We start from the raw sequence: 20193 nt of genomic DNA, 5'->3' as shown, positions 1-20193 counted from the left end.
GGGGCGGCCCTTGCTAGAGGAAGCCCAGGAACCGCACCACCAGAGCAGCCTCCAGCCTGGGCTTTTGGCGCCATAAGTGCCACGGTGTGTCCCCTGTTCTGACAGCTGTGCTCTCAGATGGGGCAGGCCCTGGAGCAGCCCAGCCTGGGTTCAGATCCCAGCTCTTCCTCTCATTCTCTCTGTGGACCTTCTGGACCTTAGTTTCTTCATTGTGAGGAGCCGTAACCTCCCTCAGAGGGTGATTAGAAATCTCGAGCTCAGGGGTTCGTGTTGTGTTCGAGTCATGTGCTCTGCACAAGGCCTGGCTCTTGGCGAACCTGGATCAGGGGCCAGTTATGGTGATGGATGATCACTGCCAGCAGCTGGGTGCCACCCAGGAGAACAAGGCCCAGCCGTGTGCGTGTCCCTTCTCCTCCCCTCCCATCCCCTCCTGTCCCCCTGCTAGAAACCTTCCTGGCCATGGTATTCCTGAGGCCTCCACTGCTGACCCCATCCCCTCTAGTCCAAAATCATCCTCAGGTGAGGACAAGCAGAGCCGGAAACACCCTGGGCCTGGCCCCCCAAGAGCAAGTTGGAAAGAACAGGGCTTTAACAGATGTTCTTTTACAAGGATTCCCTGACTCTGTTTAATCAAGATTGTCAAATATTGATTTAATCTCCAGGCCCAACAGATGTGATGTTAGCAGGTTTCGGTGGCAATTAGCTGGGATTAGTTTGCAAGTCAGACTCCTCCATGCTGATAAGACGCCATCTCCTACGCAGGAGATTTGGCCTGGCCACGGGAGCGATCCCTGTACGGGGACACATTAAATATTTAACCATCAGTCTGGCCCAGGCAGTGGCATGGCGTCAGGAGCAGATCCCAAAGTGGGATCCCAGCAGCCACAATGGGCCCGCGTGTTGCCTACACGATGGCATCACCTATGTGATTGAACTGGGGGTTCAGGTCTCTACCCATTTGCCAAAAAAAAAGTTCCAGTATTAAAATAAGCCATATAGCCACACCAGTGCCTGTGGCTTGATACTGAACTTGACCAGAGCCAGTGAGATCCTTCAAGGGCAGCCTGGAGCAGTGGTAATGCCCCAGTTAAACCTCCCCTGAAGTGGTCACCCCTGTCTCGCCTCTCGGGCCCATGGCCTGGCTCCATCACCTCACCCCCCTCCACAGCATGCTGCAGCTCCTGGGTGGGCCTGGCTGTGCGCACACACCAGGAAGCATCCCTTTCCAATTGTACATTTCAAAGTCTCATTTGAAGCAAGTGGGATTGAGCCCAGAATTGGAACAAGATGCTCGAGCCGTATGTGCTTCCGGGAGGCAGCAACTCCCGGCCCCACTCAGAGGGAGACTCAGAGGGCCACCTCCCATTGCCTCAGACTCTGGGGCTGCTGGGAAGGAGGGATTTGACCCTCTTGTTCAAGGGGAGCCACCTTGAACTCCTTGGCCCTCGAGTCCAGGGGAACAGTAGGTCATTGCAAGGCCACATTTGGTTTGCTCAAAAATATTTTTAATTATTATTACATTATATCACTCTGTGCCAGGGGATTTTTTTTTTTTTTTTTGTAGGGGTGAAAGGGATTACAGGCTGTGCTGGGGATATTCTAAGTCTCTATATAAGAGTTAAGCCATATTATTATTTTTATTTTACAAATGGGAAAACTGAGACATAGAAAGGCTAAGTCCAGGTAGTTTTGCTTCTGTCCACTCTGCTGCAGCTGCCACATCAGGAAAAATCTTCAAGTTCTGAGGATAAGTTAGAAAAGCATTGATGGCGTTAACCCATTAACCCATTGATTTTTTTTTTTTAATTTCATCTATTTACAAGCATGTGATCACATGAGGATATAACTTACATGACTTCATCCAAATGAAGGAACAAAATAAAAACATTATAACTTAAGCATCGGAGTGAGCGCAGCCTCTGCTTCACCAGGAGAACATGAACACAAGATGGGGTGTGAACAGGCACAGAGGCTCACGCCTGGAATCCCAGCAACTCAGGAGTCTGAGACAGGAGGATCTCAAATTTGAGGCCAGCCTGAGCAACTTAGTGAGACCCTGTCTCAGAAATAAAAAGGGCTGGGATGTAGTAAAGCACCCCTGATTCAATCCCCTGTACCAGAAAAGATGGGGTGTGAGCATCTCTCCAGACCTTGGAGGAATCTGCTTTTTGGAAAGATGTATGTGTTTCAGTCCGCGGGCCTGGAGCAAAGCCAGTGTGGGGACTGGTCCCCAGCCATGGAGCTAGTGAGTCTCCCATTCAGTCTGCATTCTAGAAGGGAAGGCTTTTTTTTGGGGGGGGGGGTGATTTTAACTCTCCAGAGTTTTCCCTTACATGCTTACTTTTAAAACTAAAAATGAATCCCAGCCCCCAGACATTCTCCCCTTTGCAATTATGAGCAGTTCCTTGCCATCACAGAGAAAGTTCTGGAAGCTTGCAAAACACACTTACTAGATCTCCATCCCCTCTACATACAAACTGTTCTGCACCTTGCCTCTGTCCCCCTTCTTAAGTGGAGGCCTAGAGTAAATGAGCATAAACCGTCAGGCTGGATTGCCTGGGTTTGAATCGCAGTGTCATCGCTTTCTAGCTGAAAGTGGGCAAGAGTCTGAGCCTCTCTGACCTTCTTTGCATTGGTTTTAAAGTGAGGATGGTGTTGGTCCCTCCTTCCCTGGGCTGTCATGAGAATCAGATGGGTGAGCACATGTAGAGCGCTCTGCATGCTGGCATGCAGCAGGCTCTCGCTAGGCATGAGCTACGCTCATTCACTGCGGGCATCTTGCATAAATTACCCGGAGCTCTGCCTTGCTTTATTACAGTGCCTTGCACCCCCTAGAATAGAGACCCAGATGGTGCCTCCACTGATAGACATTTGGGCTGTTCACAGTTCTGTGTTACAGCAACGTGAGCCTCCCTGTGTCCAGTGTGTGATGGGGTATCTTCCTGAGGGATAGATTCCCAGAGAAAGAAATTGCTGGATTAAAACAAAATACAACGTATACCTCAAATTTCGATGCATAATTCCAATTCATTCTTCCTATTTCCCCCAGGGGGAAGCGTGTACACTTGTAAGCAGGTCAAGTCGCTTGGGACCGCTGACCTTTGTGGGAGTCTTGCCGGTTGGAATGTAACAGCTGTAAACAGCTGTTCTTGCCCTTCTGCAAACCCCCCCTTTCTCTTTGCATGGAAATGAGGGCCCCTCCAGGATGCCAGGGAAGATTTCAATTAGAAACACCAATCCTCGGGTTTTTTGGCATTAAATATGAAAGTGCAGGTTTTCATGACCGTGGTGAGGCCCCGCTCATAGCTCCTGGGCAGATGGAACAGTCTTTGCTGCAGCCCTTCCTAATGAGATTTCTAAGATTTCCATCCATCTTGGTTCCTGAGGGAGCTCTAAAATGGTCCCGGGTATGTGCGAACTCCCAATAAGGTAGGGAAGACATCAAGAAAAAAAACAGGGGCTGGGGATGTGGCTCAAGCGGTAGCGCACTCGCCTGGCATGCGTGTGGCCCCGGGTTCGATCCTCAGCACCACATACAAACAAAGATGTTGTGTCCGCCGAAAAAAAACTAAAAAATAAATATTAAAAAAATTAAAAAAAAAAAAAAAAGAAAAGAAAAAAAACAGATTCTTAACCTACAGTCACTGAGCTGTTGCTGACTTTCTAGAATTCTGTCCGTGTGAATTAATTTCAGAGAGACTCTCATCACTCATGTGATCCACAATGCACTCCTTGCAGCTGCCCCCCCTCTTTTCTAAAGTGTGGTGGCCAGACTGTCAGGGTTTGAGGCCCAGCTGCTCCACCTAACAGCTGCCTGACTTGTCCTTCTTCATCTGTGAGGTGGGATGGTGGTCGTCCCTGTGGTGTGGGGTTGTGCGCACACACGAGTCAGCACACGCCGGTGTGTTTCCCTGAGCCTAGCACACAGAGAGCTTATCAGAGTCGGCTTGTCAGGGCTGTCGTTGCTGCTGTTATTCTCCCAGCCTGACCCATGTGCAAGGACAAGGTTAGGTGGGCACTATCCAGAGTCCAGGGAGCACAAAAGATGCCCAGAGGCTTAAAAATCCAGCAGACCAAGTTCAATATACCCGTGGGAACTCAGCAGGGGGAGGGAGGAATTCAGCTTGGGGTATGGAAGGACAAGGACCAGCAGAACGACAGTCAGTGGGCAGCCTGGGGGTCAGGGGTGGGGAGTGTGAACAAGGCTCCCGGGAACAGTGCTTCCCTGAAATAGCTCCAGCAAAGATTGCCAGGGCCCTTCCTACCAGTATGTCACCATGCACAATGTCATACCATAATGTCACCTCTTAGCAGCCTCCAGCCTGGTTGACCACTGATACCACAGCTACTGCCCAGGCTCTGTCACACCTGCTGTCCTGCCTCCCTGCTGCGGATCCTGCTCCAACTCACGTCTGGCTCTCCTCTCCCGGCCACCCTCTCACATTTACAGTTTCTAGGACTTGGTGTCAGGTCCTCGTAGCTTTGCTCTCTCTTCATTGTGTCCTAAGTGCTGGCTGTTCTAGGATCAGCTACAGAGATTTTTAAGAGACCCTTGGCCCTGGGTCCCATCCGAGAGCAGCTGACACAAAATCTCTGGGGATGGGGTGTGGACAGACACCTGTATTTTTTAAAAGCTCCCTTGGTGCCTCTGAGGTAGAGCTGGGGGCAAGAACCACTGCGTGCCCAACGCCGCCTGGACGGTGGAATGCACCCTGCCTGCTTTCCTGCCCGTTCTCAGCAGCGGTGCTCACGTGCACATCCAGCGCAAGGTAGATAGTGCTACGATTTAGATCCGGAATGTTTGCCAGAGTCTCATATGCTTAAGTCTTGGTCACCAGCCTGTGGCATTGTTGGGAGGTGATGGAACCTTTAAGAGGTGGGGTCTGGGGGCTGGGGATGTGGCTCAAGCGGTAGCGCGCTCGCCTGGCATGCGTGTGGCCCGGGTTCGATCCTCAGCACCACATACAAAGAAAGATGTTGTGTCCGCCGAAAACTGAAAAATAAATATTAAAAAAATTAAAAAAAAAAAAAAAAGAAAAGAAAAAAAACAGATTCTTAACCTACAGTCACTGAGCTGTTGCTGACTTTCNCTTCATCTCTCTCTCTCTCCCTCTCCCTCCCCCATCTACCCCCCCCCTCTCTTTAAAAAAAAAAAAAAAAAGAGGTGGGGTCTGGTACAAGGAAGATAGGTCATGGGACGTGTCTTGAAGGAGATATTGAGACCTGCCCCCTCCTTCCTCCCTCTGTCTCTGTTTCCCTGCCACCATGAGGTTCCCACCACATACCCGCTGCCTGATGCTCTGCCTCACCACCAGCCCAGCAACAGATCCAAGCAGCTGCGGACAGAAATCTCTGAAACAGTGAACCAGAATAATCCTTTCTTCCTTTTGTTTATCTCAGGTATTTGGTCACAGTGGCAGAAAGCTGACTAATATAAGTGCCCTGCCCACAGCAGATCAGTGAGCCTTGCCCACCCCATCTCAAATCATCTGTCTGATTTCCCTGGCATCTCTTCATCTGCTTGAGCTGTATCTTTGGCACCTACAATAGTGGTACAGAGGAGGCACTTAATACTTAACAAATCTAAAGTGCTAAGAAAAGGACCTGGCTCATAGAAGGACTGCATTCATGGTAGCTGCTGTTATAGGTGATGTTTGTGAGTCTGTGTGTGTTATTTTGCTGTATAACTAAAATGTTCCTTGGTGGGCAGTGGAATAGAGCTGGCTTTATGTCCACCTTGATGTGGAGACTCCAGTGATGACTGCAGCCCCCAGATTCTAACTTAGCTCCCTTTACTGATGACGCTTGCCTCCTGGTCACAGGGTGGCTGCAGTGATTCCATCCTTCACACCTTGTCAGAGTGAGAAGGAAAAGCACAGTCTTCAACTCCAGCCTCCCTGGCAAAACATCACCACTGGTTCTGACTGGCTCGCGTAGTTTGTTCCTGAGCCAGGCTTCCCTTATCTCTAGCATGTTGGGTGGCATTTGGAGACAGCAGATTTTCAAAGGGAACTCTGTTGGGAAAGGAGTCAAGGAGGCCATGGAAGCAAACCATACATGTCCACCATTGTAAGACTCATGTTCTCCCCTTCTGCTCTGCCCCTGAGGCTCCAGCAGACTTTGTCCACAGAGCAGGACCTGCTGGAGCGAGGGCACCGGGAGGCTGCAGTGCTTGTCTGCTGTTCCAGTCTCCAGAGTTTGAGGGCCCGCTAAAGTGGGGCTGCTTTCTCAGCTTAGAGCTCTCCAGGTCTGCGCAGGCCCAGCAGCCCAGGAGGCTAAGACAGAAGATTCACAAGTTCAAGGCCAACTTTGGCAACTTAGCAGCACCCTCAAAATAAAAAATAAAAAAGGCTGAGGATACAGCTTAGCAGTAGAGTGCCCCTGGGTGCAGTCCCAGTACTGTAAAGAATTTTTTAAAAATAAGCCCTAATCTGGGAACCCAAACAACTACTGATTGCCTGCTGTGCTAACAGACCCTGGTTAAGTCCCCGCTGGCCCGCAGGTAGTCGGTGTGATCACAGATTATAGCTGTCCCAGCTTCCTTTGCAACTGGAGGGGCTGTGGACCACATTCTGACCAGTGAACCTGAAAGTGCTGAGGTCAGCCTGCTATGATGGTGCACACCTGTGATCCTAGCTACTCAGGAGGCTGAGGCAGGAGGATCACAAGTTCAAGGCCAGCCTGGGCCACTTAGTAAGACACTGTATCAATACAAAGTGCTGGGAATGCAGTTCAGTGATAACAGCATTTGCTTTGCATGTGCAAGACCCTGGTTTCCCTCTCCACCCCACCCCTTGCAAAAAACGGGGAAGAAGTAGTAGGAGGTGAGAGATCAGGGGCTGTTCAAGGTCAGGGAAAGATTCTCCTTCCTCCTCCTGGTCAGTCAGATAAGAAGAGCGCTCTTAGACCATCCCTGTGTGTCCCCTTGCCAGTGGTTCATTGAGAAGTGTGGCCGTGAGGCAGCTTATGACCGTGAGGCAACAAGACAAAATCGGTTAGCCAGCAGCACACTCAGGGGCAGAAAGGAAAGAGTGCCTTTGCCTGTTGGCCACACCAAGCCTGGAGCCCATATCTGACCTCCAGCGGGCTACATGTTTGCATTGTCCCAACTGCCACTAACTGCTGCGACTTGCCACCAACTGTACCCTGGCTGACTCTCCACCACTGCCACTTGCTTCTTGCTTTGCTGCTGACTCCAAGGCCACCCTGCTGTTTCCCACCCGCCCTCCTTGCACACAACCCTGAGCTAGCCAGGCTCCTTAGAGGCCAGGAGGTCCCAGGAGCAACCCTAGAGAACAGGTAAGTGCCAGCAAGCACTGGAGGGAAGGAACCTGGATCCCCAGCAAAACTCACACCATGCAAAAGCTCTTGTGAACCTTGCACAGAGCTCACAGGAGGATGCCGAGCCCATTCGTTCTGTCCACCCACCTGTTACTCCATAATTGGGGTAAGAGCTCATACCAAAGATGCACCAAAGAATGGTAATGGAGGTGGCACGTCCTTGTCTGAAATGCTTGGGACCTGATGTGTTTTCAGATTTGGGATTTTTCAGATTGTGGAATATTGTATATGCATAATAATAAGATGTCTTGGGGGTGGGACCCATTTCACAGGGTGAAATGCAGGTAAGTTTTATACACACCTTGCTCACATAGCTGGAAGGTAATTTGATGGAGTATTTCAGTTGGCTCCTGAATTCAGGTGTGAAAATTTTCCATTTGTGGAGCATTTTGAGTGATTCTAGATTTTCATATTAGGGACAATCAGCTTGTGATAACTCATGACAGTGAGGTACTTTACAGATTGAAACTGGCTCCATGGCACTCTGGAGTTTGAGCCCAGGGGTCTGGTTCCTGTGTGCAGGTTACTCTCCTCTCATAATAGGGGCTCCCTGTGAGGAAGATCGGTTGTGTTTAGGAAGGGGAGTGCTACATCAGACAGCTGACAAACGACTAGTGTGCACAGTCCCGGAATTCCAGAGGCTATGGGTGCCACTCACTCTCAGAACGTCACAGGGAGTCGGATGCGGTGGCACACCTCTGTAATCCCAGTGGCTCGAGAGGCTGAGGCATGAAGATCATAAGTTCAAAACCAGCCTCAGCAACTTAGCGAGTTGCTAAACAACTCAGTGACACCCTGACTCTAAGCAAAATACAAAAAAGGGTTGGGGGTGTGGCTCAGTGGTTGAATGCCCCTGAGTTCAATCCTGGTACCAAAAAAAAAAAATAAGTCACAGGGAGACTGAGCTGCACCTGCTTATGGAAGGGATTTATCAAAGAGACCAGGGTCTGCTAGAACATCTGTATGTGGTCATAGAAGGCGCAAGTGGATTGAGGGTTTCTGAAACCAAATGCCATCAGTAGAGCCTGTCTGTGTGCGGCAGCAAGTCAAGGTCACATCTGGACCACTGGTTTTTTCCACCCAGGCCAAGTGTAGCTCTGAGCCTCCCTCTGCAGCATGCTAGGCTGAGCAGGTGGGGCCACATGCAAGGTGGGCAGCTGATTCGTGCAGTGCCCTCGCCCTCGGCAGGCCAGCCACCCCTGCAGAGTGGGGCTGGGCTCAAGCCTTCTAGCAAGCTCCCTGCTACTCTGGAGCTGACTGATTAGTGGTAGAGGCAACAGATAATGAGACGAACCAAAAAAGAAAACAGCATTTGATTTTTCTCTGGCAAAGCTGTAGCCCCAGTCACTGGAGGTTGCAAAACCAGCAGCAGCTGCCTGACCCCGCCCACAGCATACTTTGTGGACCCTCATTGTTCTTTTGATCAGTAATGTTCTTAAAAAGTATTCAATTATTGACCAGAAATACATGCAAAAGAAATTGGAAAGCAGCCAATGATGTCCAGTGAAAAAAGTAAGACCCTACCTCCCCTTTTTGCGACACACATTTAGGTACTGGGTACACAATGGTGGCTCACATTCACAGGGGGTGGAAGGCCAGTAAATGGATAAGAGAAATAAGCAAATATGTTCATAAGGAAAGCAAAGGGAAAAAAATGAAACTGGGGAGGGCATGGGAATGAGGGGACAGACACACAGTTCTCCTCACCAGAGGCAACTACTGTTGATACTTTCTTTTCTTTTGTACTGGGGATGGAGCTCAGGACCTCCTGCATGCTAGGCAGGCACTCTACCACTGAGAGCTTATTGTCTAAACAGTGTCTCACTAAGTTGTAGAGGCTGGCCTTGAACTCCCCATCCTCTTGCCTCAGCCTCCAGACCGCTAGAATTCACAGGCATGCACATTGGTGCCCGGCTCAGAAATCCTTCTAGAAATCTATGCATGGTAGTTTATTGATATCGTTATCATTATTTGTTTTGCTTTTCAACTTGGGTGATGTTGAATATATTTCTAGATCTCTGATTTCTCTTTAAAAATCGGTGATTTGGCATCCTTATTCCTGAAAGATGCAGTTGGAGGAAGCTGAGGCCCACTGGCTTCTTGGCAAATGGTTCACCATGGGCTTTTCCTGGCCTCTCTGTCTCCCTCAAGTAATCTGACCCTGTGGGTTCCCCTACTTCCACCCCTTTTCTGGCCTGTCTCCTGTATTGCCTTCCTGGATATCTTCAGGAATGTTCCTGGACTCATGGGACACCAGCAAGAGGGGTGTCCCACCCTCCCCTCACCTCTGGTCCTCACTTCCCCGGAGGCTGTGGGCCTCCTCGCTGTTTTGTCCCATGAATCTGTTCATGCGTCCCTCTTGGTTCCTCTCGCTGGTTCACCATTACCCCTGGACCCCCCCCCCCCACCTCGCGTGGTAAGCAGCAGTGGTTGTTGGCCAGGATGGTCATGTCGTGCCTGCCTCTAGATTCCAAAGGACAGAAAAGTTATTGGTTATTTTGAGCCAGTGCCCACCCTTCCCAGCACCCTCCTGCCAGTTATGTTGGCAGGTGGAAGGGGCAAGGCTGCCAGGGAAGTCAATAGGCTCAGCCTCAGATGGTGAGCCACTTACCCTTGCTCTCCAGAGGGTCCAGAGGGGCGTTTCATCTTCTACAAGTTCAAAGTAAAGACAAAGAGGTGGCCCTGCGCAGTGGTTCACACTGCTGGACAGAAGCGAGAACTCCCTCCCCAGAGGCCTGCAGACCAGCATGTGCCTAACCCCACATTAGGAAGAGGCCACCTCTTCACTCATTCATACAAGAAGCAGTGACCAGGTGACCTGGACACCAGTCTGGGTGCAGGGGATCCCTCCGTGAATGGCACAGACAATCCTGCCATGCCGGAGCTGGCGTTAGCCGTGGAGATAGTGAGCAGATAAAGCACAAAATAGTTTTGGCTTTTGACAACTGCTAAGAAAAGCAGAGAGAAAGCTGTGGGTGGTAAAAAGGCTTCGAGGAAGCTTCTCTGTCTGTACCGAGTGGTTTGGGAAGTCTTCATTGAAGAGTTGCCATCACGGGAAGGAGCCAGCCTGGTGGAAACTAAGGAAAGATCCCCAGAAATCCTGGATTTGTGTGTCAGAGGAACAGAAAAGACCAGCCTGGTGGGAGCTGAGTCAGAGATGGGGAGAAATGTCAGGGTGACTGGCGAGGGCCAGATCCTGCGGGCTGAGGGCCAGGGAGAGGAGTGTAGATTTCATCTTAGTGCAGTGAGGAGTTGCCAGGGAGATCTCAGCAAAGCAGCGGTGGGATCCACCTTACTGGGAGGCTCATACCGCCTGTTAATTGCGGAGTTTGCGCTGCGGTTTCCCTCCCCCAGCTCCAGGGGCTCGGCTCCTGGTGAGTAGTCCACCCCTTTCACTTCCTTTCTGGCCGCGTGGCTGGTGGGGCGGACTGCAGAGCAGATGGACAGTAGTCTGCCCTCTACATGGAAATACAGGGGAAGAGGAACATGTTAAGTGGCACCGCAGGGATCCCAAAAGTGAAATTACACAGGACAAGTGACCCCATTCCTTCAACCAGTAAACAGCATCAGAATAGAGGAAGGCGGCTGCTTAGAGCGGAGGAGACAAGAGAAACATCTGCCGAGCAAGCAGAGTACAGATCCTGTTTGCATCCTCATCTGAACAAACCAGCGCAACAAAAGACACTTTGGGGTGGGGAGCATCTAATGCTCACAGAGTTGCAAGATAATAAAGAATCTTTGTTAACTTACATGGATATGATAGTGCTTATCATGGTTATTTTTTTAAAACCTTTCCGCTAAAGTATTTATGGGTGAAATGATCCGGTGTCTGAGATTAAAATATTGTTGGGGCTGGGGGCATAACTCAGCTGGAGAGCACTTGCCTAGTTTGTACAAGTCCCTGGGTTCTCTCCCCACTACTGAAAAATAAAATATTGTCAAAAACAAATCAAGATTGGCTGGGCAAACAGATAAAAGAAGTGGCAAAGAGCTAATGGTTGTCAGAGCTGGCGGGTGGCTCATTATGATCTTCTCTCTGCTTTTGAGTGTGATTGAAAATGTCCATAATAATTTTTTTTTTTTTTAAGTGAGTGAAGGTGTCAAAAAGAAAAAAGAAAATCCATGTTCCCCTTCTGTGGGAGCAGTAGCATGTTCAAGACTCTCACATCTTCCTTTTCTCCCCTTCCAGCATGGCAGAAAGGACACCCTTGCCACCGGCCGGCCCTTGCCCACAGCTGCTGCTTGCTCTGCCCTGCTGAGCCACTCTGCCTGGAGCCCCTGGGACAGCACCTGCCTCCTGAAGTTGTCCTGGCTCAGCTGTCCACAGCGATGGTGGAGAGCTGGACTCCACAGACTCACAACCTTTGTGTCAGGTTTCAGGGGCCAGCATCCTTCATCCTGGGACTGGCGGCCCTGAACAATGGCTGAAAGCCAGGGGACCCCATAGAGTTGCACCACAGCTTCCTGGGGCCCGCAGCATTCCAGTGCCTGTGGACTATGACCACCTATCGGCCCCTTCCCAGTGATGGCGTGGACCTGGCAGCTGGCTGTGGGGCCAGGGGCTCTGATGTCCTCCCTGGGCCACATACAGGGGACTACACTCCCATGGGATTCTGGGCCCAGAATGGCAGCATGTCCCAGCCTCTTGGTGAGAGCCCAGCCACTGCCACCACCCGCCCCAGCCCCACCACCCCTGCAATGCCCAAGATGGGCGTTCGTGCTCGAGTGGCCGACTGGCCACCCAAGCGAGAGGCCCTGAGAGAGCAGAGCAACCCAAGCCCCTCACAGGACACAGAAGTCACAAAGGCCACCAAGGTGACCCATTCCATGAGGAGCATACAGAATGGACAGCCCCCTGCCAGCACCTCAGCTTCCTCAGGGTCCAAAGCCTTCCACCGACTCTCCAGGAGAAGGTCCAAAGATGTGGAATTCCAGGATGGGTGGCCCCGGTCCCCCGGCAGGGCCTTCCTCCCTCTGCGACACCGCAGCAGTAGTGAGATCACCCTCAGTGAGTGTGATGTGGAGGACCCAGGGGAGCCTCGGGGGGGCCGGCACACAGGGGCCCTGCCCCTCTTCCGAGAATACGGCAGCACCTCCTCCATCGACGTGCAGGGCGTGCCCGAGCAGAGCTTCTTCGACATCCTCAATGAGTTCCGCAGCGAGCAGCCCGAGGCCGGGGGCGCCCAGACCCTCAGCGAGCTGCTTCGGGCAGACCCAGGCCCTCATCTCTCAGGGGGCGGCTGTGGAGCCAAGGGGGACCCCCGCAACGGGCAGCCCTCCAAAGACAGTCTCCTCCTGCAGCCTCTGAAGGAGAAGGAGAAGACCCGGAAGAAGCCCGTGCGGGGCCTGGGCAGTGGCGACACGGTGGACTCGTCCATCTTCCGGAAGCTGAGAAGCAGTAAAGCTGACGGGGAAGCCGGGCGGGCCCTGGGGGAGGCCGAGGAGGGCCGGAGTCCCCCCGAAGCAAGCAGGCCGTGGGTCTGCCAGAAGAGCTTTGCCCACTTCGACGTGCAGAGCATGCTGTTCGACCTCAACGAGGCGGCCGCCAACCGGGCGACCGTGGCCCAGCGGAGGAACACCACCACCGGGGCCTCCGCCGCCTCCGCCATGGCCTCCGTCACAGCATCCCGGGCCCACAGCCTCGGGGGCCTGGACCCAGCCTTCACCAGCACAGAGGACCTGAACTGCAAAGAGAACCTGGAGCAGGACCTTGGCGACGACAACAGCAATGACCTGCTGCTCAGCTGCCCGCATTTCCGCAACGAGATCGGAGGGGAGTGCGAGCGCAACGTGAGCTTCTCCCGGGCCTCCGTGGGCTCCCCAGGCGGGGCAGAGGGCCACCTGGTGGAGCCCACCCTGAGCGCCTACCGCACCAATGCCAGCATCTCAGTGCTGGAGGTGCCCAAGGAGCAGCAGAGGACACAGAGTCGGCCCCGGCAGTACAGCATCGAGCACGTGGACCTGGGTGCCCGCTACTACCAGGACTACTTTGTGGGCAAAGGTGACCTGGGGGGCGAGTGGGTGGGCCTGCCCCGCCTCATCTCTGAGACCTGCTGCACTCGCATTCACTCTGAGCCAGGCCCTGCTCCCAGCTCCCAGGATGCTGTGGAAATGGGATCTACCTGCCAGAGGACGCTAGGGATTCAGTGAGCCCCGAGTCTGAGGCTGGGTTGGCACCCAGAGCCATGGGGACTGTAGATGCCCAGTCATCCAGCAAACATGGGCTTGGTACAGCTATGAGCCTGGGGTGTATCTCATGTCAGTTGAGATAGGTAAAGGGTTGGAGGGTGCCATGTGCCACTGAGAAGAGTAACACAGATGTGTGCCAGTCAGGCAGGGCCTCTTCAGAGGTGCCATATAAGTCCTGGGTGGAGGGAGGGAGAGGTGTGCAGCTGGGAAACAGCAAGTACAAGAGTCCTAGAACACTGGAAGAATAGGGAGGAGGCCAGCATGCTGGGACAGTGACTCAGGGAGAGTGGAGGGAGCCGGGACAGAGTGGTGACGAGGACAAATCAAGTGGGATTCTTGTGAGCTGTAGTGAAGATTCATTGATTCATTTCTACCCTAAGATGCAGACACTTAGGTGGACTCTGAACACAGGAGGGTCCTAATCTGATTTGTGCTCCTGGCCCCACTCTGGCTGTGTTGGGTTGGGAGAGGAACCAGGAGACCAGGGCAAGGCTCTGGAGTGGTTGCGAGGAGGAGATGGTGCACAAGCTCAGGATGGGAGCCCCGGAGTGAGAAGCATCTCATGGACGGGTTCTGGGTCCATTTTGAAGGTGAGGCAGTTGAAGTGAGGGTACCACCAGGGAGAGAGGGGCTTTGTGCAGCATCTGTGCTAAGGGACACTCCCTGAAGGCAGCACAGCAAAGTGCAGAGACCACAAGCCCAGGCAGCAAACGTGCAGAAGGGACCCTGTTAGGCAGGACGTAGGCAGCTCCAGCTCAGCTCCTGCGATTATTGTCCTGCAAGAAAGGTGGATACACCTAGTGTTGCCAGCAGTTGTAATTTTGCAAGATTCTCCTGAAATTCTAATTGTTTAATGAAGACTCTTCTATTTATATTTTTATTTTTTGGTACTGGGGATTGAACCCAGGGGCACTTTACCACTGAGCTACATCCCCAGCTCTTTTTATTTTTCATTCTGAAACAGGGTGATTGTTGGTTGGCCCTCCATAAACCCAGAGCTACGGGAGACTGTAGATGCCCAGTTATTCAGCAAACATGGGCTTGGTACAGCTATAGCCTGGGGGTGCAGGGATGACCAACACTCCCATCTTGAACTTGTGTACCATCTCCTCCTCTCAACCACTCCAGAGCCTCCTCCCTGGTTTCCTTGTTCCTCTTCCAACCCAACAACAGGCTAAGTTGCTTAGGGCCTCGCTAAGTTGCTGAGGCTAGCCTCAAATTTGCCATCCTCCTGCCTCAACCTCCTACGTTGCTGGGATGACAGCCATGCTTCACCATGCCCAGCTGACTCCTAATTTTTAAGTTCTGGCAGCTGTATTGAAAATAGCTTATAACTGGTCAGAACTAGTTGAAACAATATAAAAAAGGCCAACATATTTTCTCATATAAAGAAGGCCAGTGATCACCAGCCCAGGACGTGGTATGGTTACTCTTTAGCACCAGTGCAATGCCAGATTTAGTATATGGCCTCCACCCCTCATAGTGCCTGCCCCAAGGCCAAGGTGTCTGTTGAAGGTCCAGCCACCACATCCATTTCCAGGCCGGCAAAAAGAAAGGGAAAGAATATGAAGGCAGATCTCATGTGAAATCAGGCCCCTTTGAAGAGATTTCTCAGAAACTCAATGCAGCTGTTTGTGTTTATTCGCCACTCCTGTCTGGAAAGAGGCTGGAAGTGTAGATTTTTAGCTAGGAAGAGTCTCTCTTTTCATCCTCCAAGAATAGAGGGTTTATTTTATTTTTTATCTTAAAGAAGGGAGGGGGTAATGGATAATGGATAGGCAGCTAGTACTCTGCAGCCAATGATTTAAATTTTTTTTAAAAAAAAGCAGTGTCCCAGCAAACATAACAGGTGTCAACCAGGCCATCCCGCAGGGCTCAGGATGCACCCGGAGTTCCAGCCTGGAGTGAGGCAGCCCTGGGTCTCGGGGTGTGTTCCACAGCTTACGAGCTGTGCGATACGTTTCCCCCTCAAACCATCTGCATGTGAGGAGCGGAGCTGATCCTACTAGGATCTCGTGCCCAGACCAAAATAACACCAAGATTGAAAATAAGAGGATGAAAAAAGAAGTTCCAGACGGTTGCTGATCAGGAGAAAGAAAGCTGATGAGGCAGCATCAGTGCCACACAGAATGGATTTGAGGCTAAAAGTACCATTTAGAGGAACAGGGGGTGGGACTGTGGGGGGAGGCATTTATATTCATTTTTAAATTCACCAAAGATCTGGAAGCTGGGAACCTGGCAGCCTGGTTTAGGGCTGAGGAAGTAACCTGAGAAGGCCGCATGCAGAAGTCGACAGACCTGCAGTGGGCACTCAGTGAACACTGCTAATGACTGAGTCATTTGTGAGCTTCCTGGGCTCCAAAGAGCCAGGAGCAGCGGCACACACCTGTAATCCCAAGGACTTGGGAGGCTGAGGCAGGAGGATCTCAAGTTCCAGGACAGCCACTCACAGGGCCCTTTTTCTGGCAACGGTGGATGCTGACTTTGTGGAGCTGAGATCACAAGCAGGAGACTCGGGGAAGAACTGTCCCCTGAAACAGTTATAAGATAGACAGTGGCAAGTTTTAGGGACAAGGAGAGACGGCTGTCATTGAGCAGAAAGAGCTAGAGACCTGCTGCATGACTTGCTGAAAACTCTGTCACCTAAGAGAAATGAGCAGGGTTTAAAGAACCACGGTCAGGTAGAGGTGCTGCTTAGGGTCCAGAAGAAGCATCACGCACGCCCTGGGTGGTGCTAGCCAACGCTGCAGTCATGTGGTTACTGAGTGCCCAGCGCGGACGGAGCCTGTCACCTCACTTACTCCTCACAGCTGTCCTTAAACCCATCTTATGCTGAGAAGGCTGTTGAGCAGCTTGGCCTGGGCCATGTATCTTATCCCTCCCCAGATTTGGGCCAGCAGGAGGCTCTCTGGACTAGTCGTAATCATTTCGCCAGGGCTGGCCGGACCATGGGCAAGTGCAAGCTTAATCACAGTGGTGCTGGGTGTGTCACACTCCGTGTGCTGAGCATTTGACATTTATAGCCTCATTCCACCTCACGTGGGCTCTCTGAACTGTGGGTGGCATCAGGGCCCCTGTTTCTCAGATGAGAGCACCAGAGGTTCAGGAAAGGTCTATGACTTAGAGCAGAGTTGGTGCAGAAAGCTGGGCTTTTACTTCTGGTTTCTCTATTGAGCAGGGCCCCGGGGCCGAGCCGTAATGAAGCAGGAAATCTGGGTGACCAGGGTCCCGCCCCTCCCCCACCCTCCCATCAGCAGGGTCGGGAACTCTCTTCCCACCAGCTGACCCTGCCCACCTGCTCTTCCTACTCAGAGCATGCCAATTACTTTGGGGTGGACGAGAAGCTGGGACCAGTGGCTGTGAGCATCAAGCGGGAGAAGCTGGAAGACCACAAGGACCACGGACCTCAGTACCAGTACAGGATCATCTTCCGGACCCGAGAGGTAGGTCCCATCGTCGTCGTTGTTTTCTAAATCCTGATGAGTAAACTCCTCGTGTCTGTGCGCCCCGAGCCAGGCTCTGGGGTCAGGCACTCCTGCTTCAGCTTCCATTAGCCTCCAGCAGCCCCAGGAGAGCGGTCCTGTTGGCCTCATTGAACAAAGGAGGAAACTAAGACTCAGAGCTGACTTGGATGGAATCAGAGAAAAGCCGCCAGGCTTAGATTGAACCCAGTGGTGTGATCCAGAGTTCCGGATTGCAGGTCTCTTTGCAAGAGATTAACTCTAGTTAGCATAAAAATAAAGGGGGGAGGTGAGGGATCATCTCAGGATATGAGGTGTCCCCCATATTGGAAAGAATAAGGCAGCAAGCCCCAGGCCCTGCAGGAATTGGAGGGTCTCAACAGGCCCTGCTGTTGTGCTTGTTAGTTCAGAACACCCCCAGCTGCGTCCTTCCATTCAGAGCAGAGAATTCCATTGTCCAGCTGGGCCAGAGGTCCCCCCAGATTAAAGATTAGCTGCAGCTAGGGAAGGAAGCCTGGAGGGTGCACCTTGCTCTAGTGTGAGTCTAAATTGTGACAAAAATTTTATTTCTTACTGGTTTAAGACAAGACGATTAACAGGTTTGCGTAACTACAAATCCAGGGTAGGGGCAGTTTCAGGTTTGGCTGGACTCAGACTCCAGCAAAGTCTCCAGAGTTCACCTCCTCAGCTCTCAGCTCAGCATGGCTCTGCCTCCTTTAGCATTGCTAGTGTCATTTTCTCCTGCCACCAACAAACTGTCTCCATGTGGTTGGAAAAAGGAGACCAGCTGCTTGGATCTTCTGTAACTTCCCATCAAGAAGGAAGGACTCTTATCTGCTGCATCTCTGGCTGTGGGTGGATCACAAGCTTCCCCAGGGCGGGCAGTCACTGTGGTCAAGGGTGATGGAGGAAACTGACTAGCTGTGGGGTTGTGCTCCACCTGGGGCCAGGCCAAGGGCACTGATTGGTGGTTCCCTCTTCTCTGGGAGCCACCCAGAGGAGGCAGGGCAGATCCTCAGCAAAAAGCAGGTCGGGGAGGCAACAATGATAGAGACTCCCAAAAGGCCCGAGTAGGAGGACCTTTCCAGAAAATGGACAGTCATCAGGCAGGCCACCCAAATTGGGTCTCCCTCAGCCCTGCATCCCCAGCCCTGTGGGCCTGGGCTTGGCTTAAGGGTGGGAGCTCACTAGGTGGCCGCCACCAAGGATTTTGAGTTTGGGGCCAACCTAGCATTGGACTTCATCCAGGCTGGCAGATGCCGCACCAAGGGTCCTCGCCCCATCCCCTGACGCAGACGTTCACAGAGGCTTTGTGGCAGCTGGGAGTGGGCCCCAAAACCATATGTCCAGGCTGCAGGTGGTCCCCAGCCCCCTCTTCCCTCTGCTCACCTTTCTGGCCAAATGAGCACTTCTTCAGAATGCAAGGCGACAGTTCACACAGTATCAGACTGCGTTAGGACATGTGGACACTGCTGGGTGAAACGACAGCCACACTCATGAAGTGATACGAGCTGCAGTTGTCATTGTCACCGCACACTGCTCTAAGCTTGAGTCCAGCATTGTTCGTGTCATTGATATGTATTTACTCATCTCACAGTTCTGTGGCGAAGGTACCCTTGTCCTCATGTATATGACAGAACAGACTCAGTGCAGTTGGGAACTTGCCCAAAGCATCCTTCAGTTAAGTGACAGGGCCAGGTGTTATCTGTGCTCTGGCCACTTCTGGGCTGCCCCTGGAGTCCCCTGACTGCCTAGACTACACGTTAGGCCCATTCGTGAGTCATTAACTCAGCTAACTTGGTGCCAGCATTTTTGTTTTTAATGAAAGAATATGTGGAGCGAGTGTTTTAAATGCCGGTGCTCACAGGTACTGTGGCCTCCGTGCGTCCATGCTGGGTCAGCTTGGGATCTAACTGCTGGGCTTCCTATTCAGTAATTGGAAACTGGCTCCCTGCTTTTCCTGGCTGTGCATGCTTCTTCCCACTTCCCACCCCCAGCACCCACCAAACCAGTCTGCAGAGGCTCCAGTCCACCCCATGCTGGGCACAGGGACCCTCAAGTCTCATGGTCATTGGGCCAGGATTCATCCATCCCCCCTGTCAGCCCTCCCTGGGCTTGAGGGTACAGCAGTGAATGAGCAGCAGAGAGGTGCAGCGATGTGCTCCTGTGACAGAGACAAACCTGGCAGAACATTCTAGGTAAAGGGAACAGACAGTGCAAAGGTCCTGAGGCAGGTATATGCTTGCTGTACAAAATCCTGGTCTGTGAATTCTGGTTCTCACCTGTAGCTCTAGAACACTGGGCCTATGGCTTCCTTTCTCAGAGCCTCAGATTCCCTCTTGGCAATCCTAGGCTCACAGAACCTGTATGGACTCAGTGACATGTACACATAAATCAGGCAGTGCTGGGTCTCAGCCTGCTGTCCCCTTGTTCTTCAATCGTGTGGGCTGGCCTGCCCTGAGGCTCATACCCACAAGCAGGCCCTTCTCTGTCTTCGCACACACAGGCCACACGCAGACTCATCCAGGCCCAACCCTGGCAGAACCTCCTGGTCAGGCCTGAGACCTTCATCATCTGGAGTTGGTGGGAGGGCAGTGGCCTCAAGGGTTGCCTCACTCCTTCCTAAGGCCCTTCCCCTCGTGGAGGCAGAGCAGAAAATAAAGGAGCCCAAAGACGGTAGCAGTAGTGACAACTAATAATTACAGCACATGTTAGCAGCAGGAATCGACCCATCCTTCCTCCACTGCACCATGATGGCGGGTAGGGGGCGTCCATCCCATTATTATGTCCATTCCAAAGAAAAGGACATTGGATCTCAGACAGAAAATCATTTGTCAAATCCACCAGCAGCAGAACCAGGACATGGCCCAAGGCTGCCCTGCTCCTGGGCCCTTCGCCACCTCCTGTAGTACCTTTTGGGTTAAGTTTGGATTCTGGCTCAGGGATCACACATCCCTGGGGTCAGTGTCTGGTGCTGTCCCTCCCTAATGAGGGCTGGTGGCTTTTCCTTTGTGTGCCTTAATTTCTTCATCTGTAAGATGGGTTGTGAGCTGTGCCTGGGCAGATACAAGGTGCTCTCAGGCTGGTTCCCATGAAGTGACAGCAGAGACTGCAGGGCAGCAAGAGCTCTGCTTGCTGGGTGCCATGTGACTGACGGGACGGATGGCTGTCATTCCTTGCCAAGAGGTTGGAGGCCCCTGTT

The 20193-nt window shown here is 52.3% G+C and overlaps 1 protein-coding gene across 6 annotated transcripts in view; it reads left to right on the top strand.

Moving 5' to 3' along the window:
- Sipa1l3 (signal induced proliferation associated 1 like 3) overlaps positions 1–20193 on the top strand; it is a 233045-nt gene that overhangs the window by 124357 nt on the left and 88495 nt on the right. For all 6 annotated transcript variants that reach the window (XM_048790949.1, XM_015496907.2, XM_015496906.2 and 3 more), the window contains 2 exons: positions 11531–13342; positions 16843–16973. In XM_048790949.1, the coding sequence (XP_048646906.1) occupies positions 11839–13342; positions 16843–16973 (1635 nt within the window). In that variant the 5' untranslated portion in view covers positions 11531–11838. The remainder of the gene's footprint in view (positions 1–11530; positions 13343–16842; positions 16974–20193) is intronic.

This window comes from Marmota marmota, unplaced genomic scaffold (genome assembly GCF_001458135.2).
Source record: "Marmota marmota marmota unplaced genomic scaffold, marMar, whole genome shotgun sequence".
NCBI classification, from domain to species: domain Eukaryota; kingdom Metazoa; phylum Chordata; class Mammalia; order Rodentia; family Sciuridae; genus Marmota; species Marmota marmota.
Note: the sequence above shows the minus strand (reverse complement) of the source record. Positions and strands in the feature narration are given on the sequence as shown.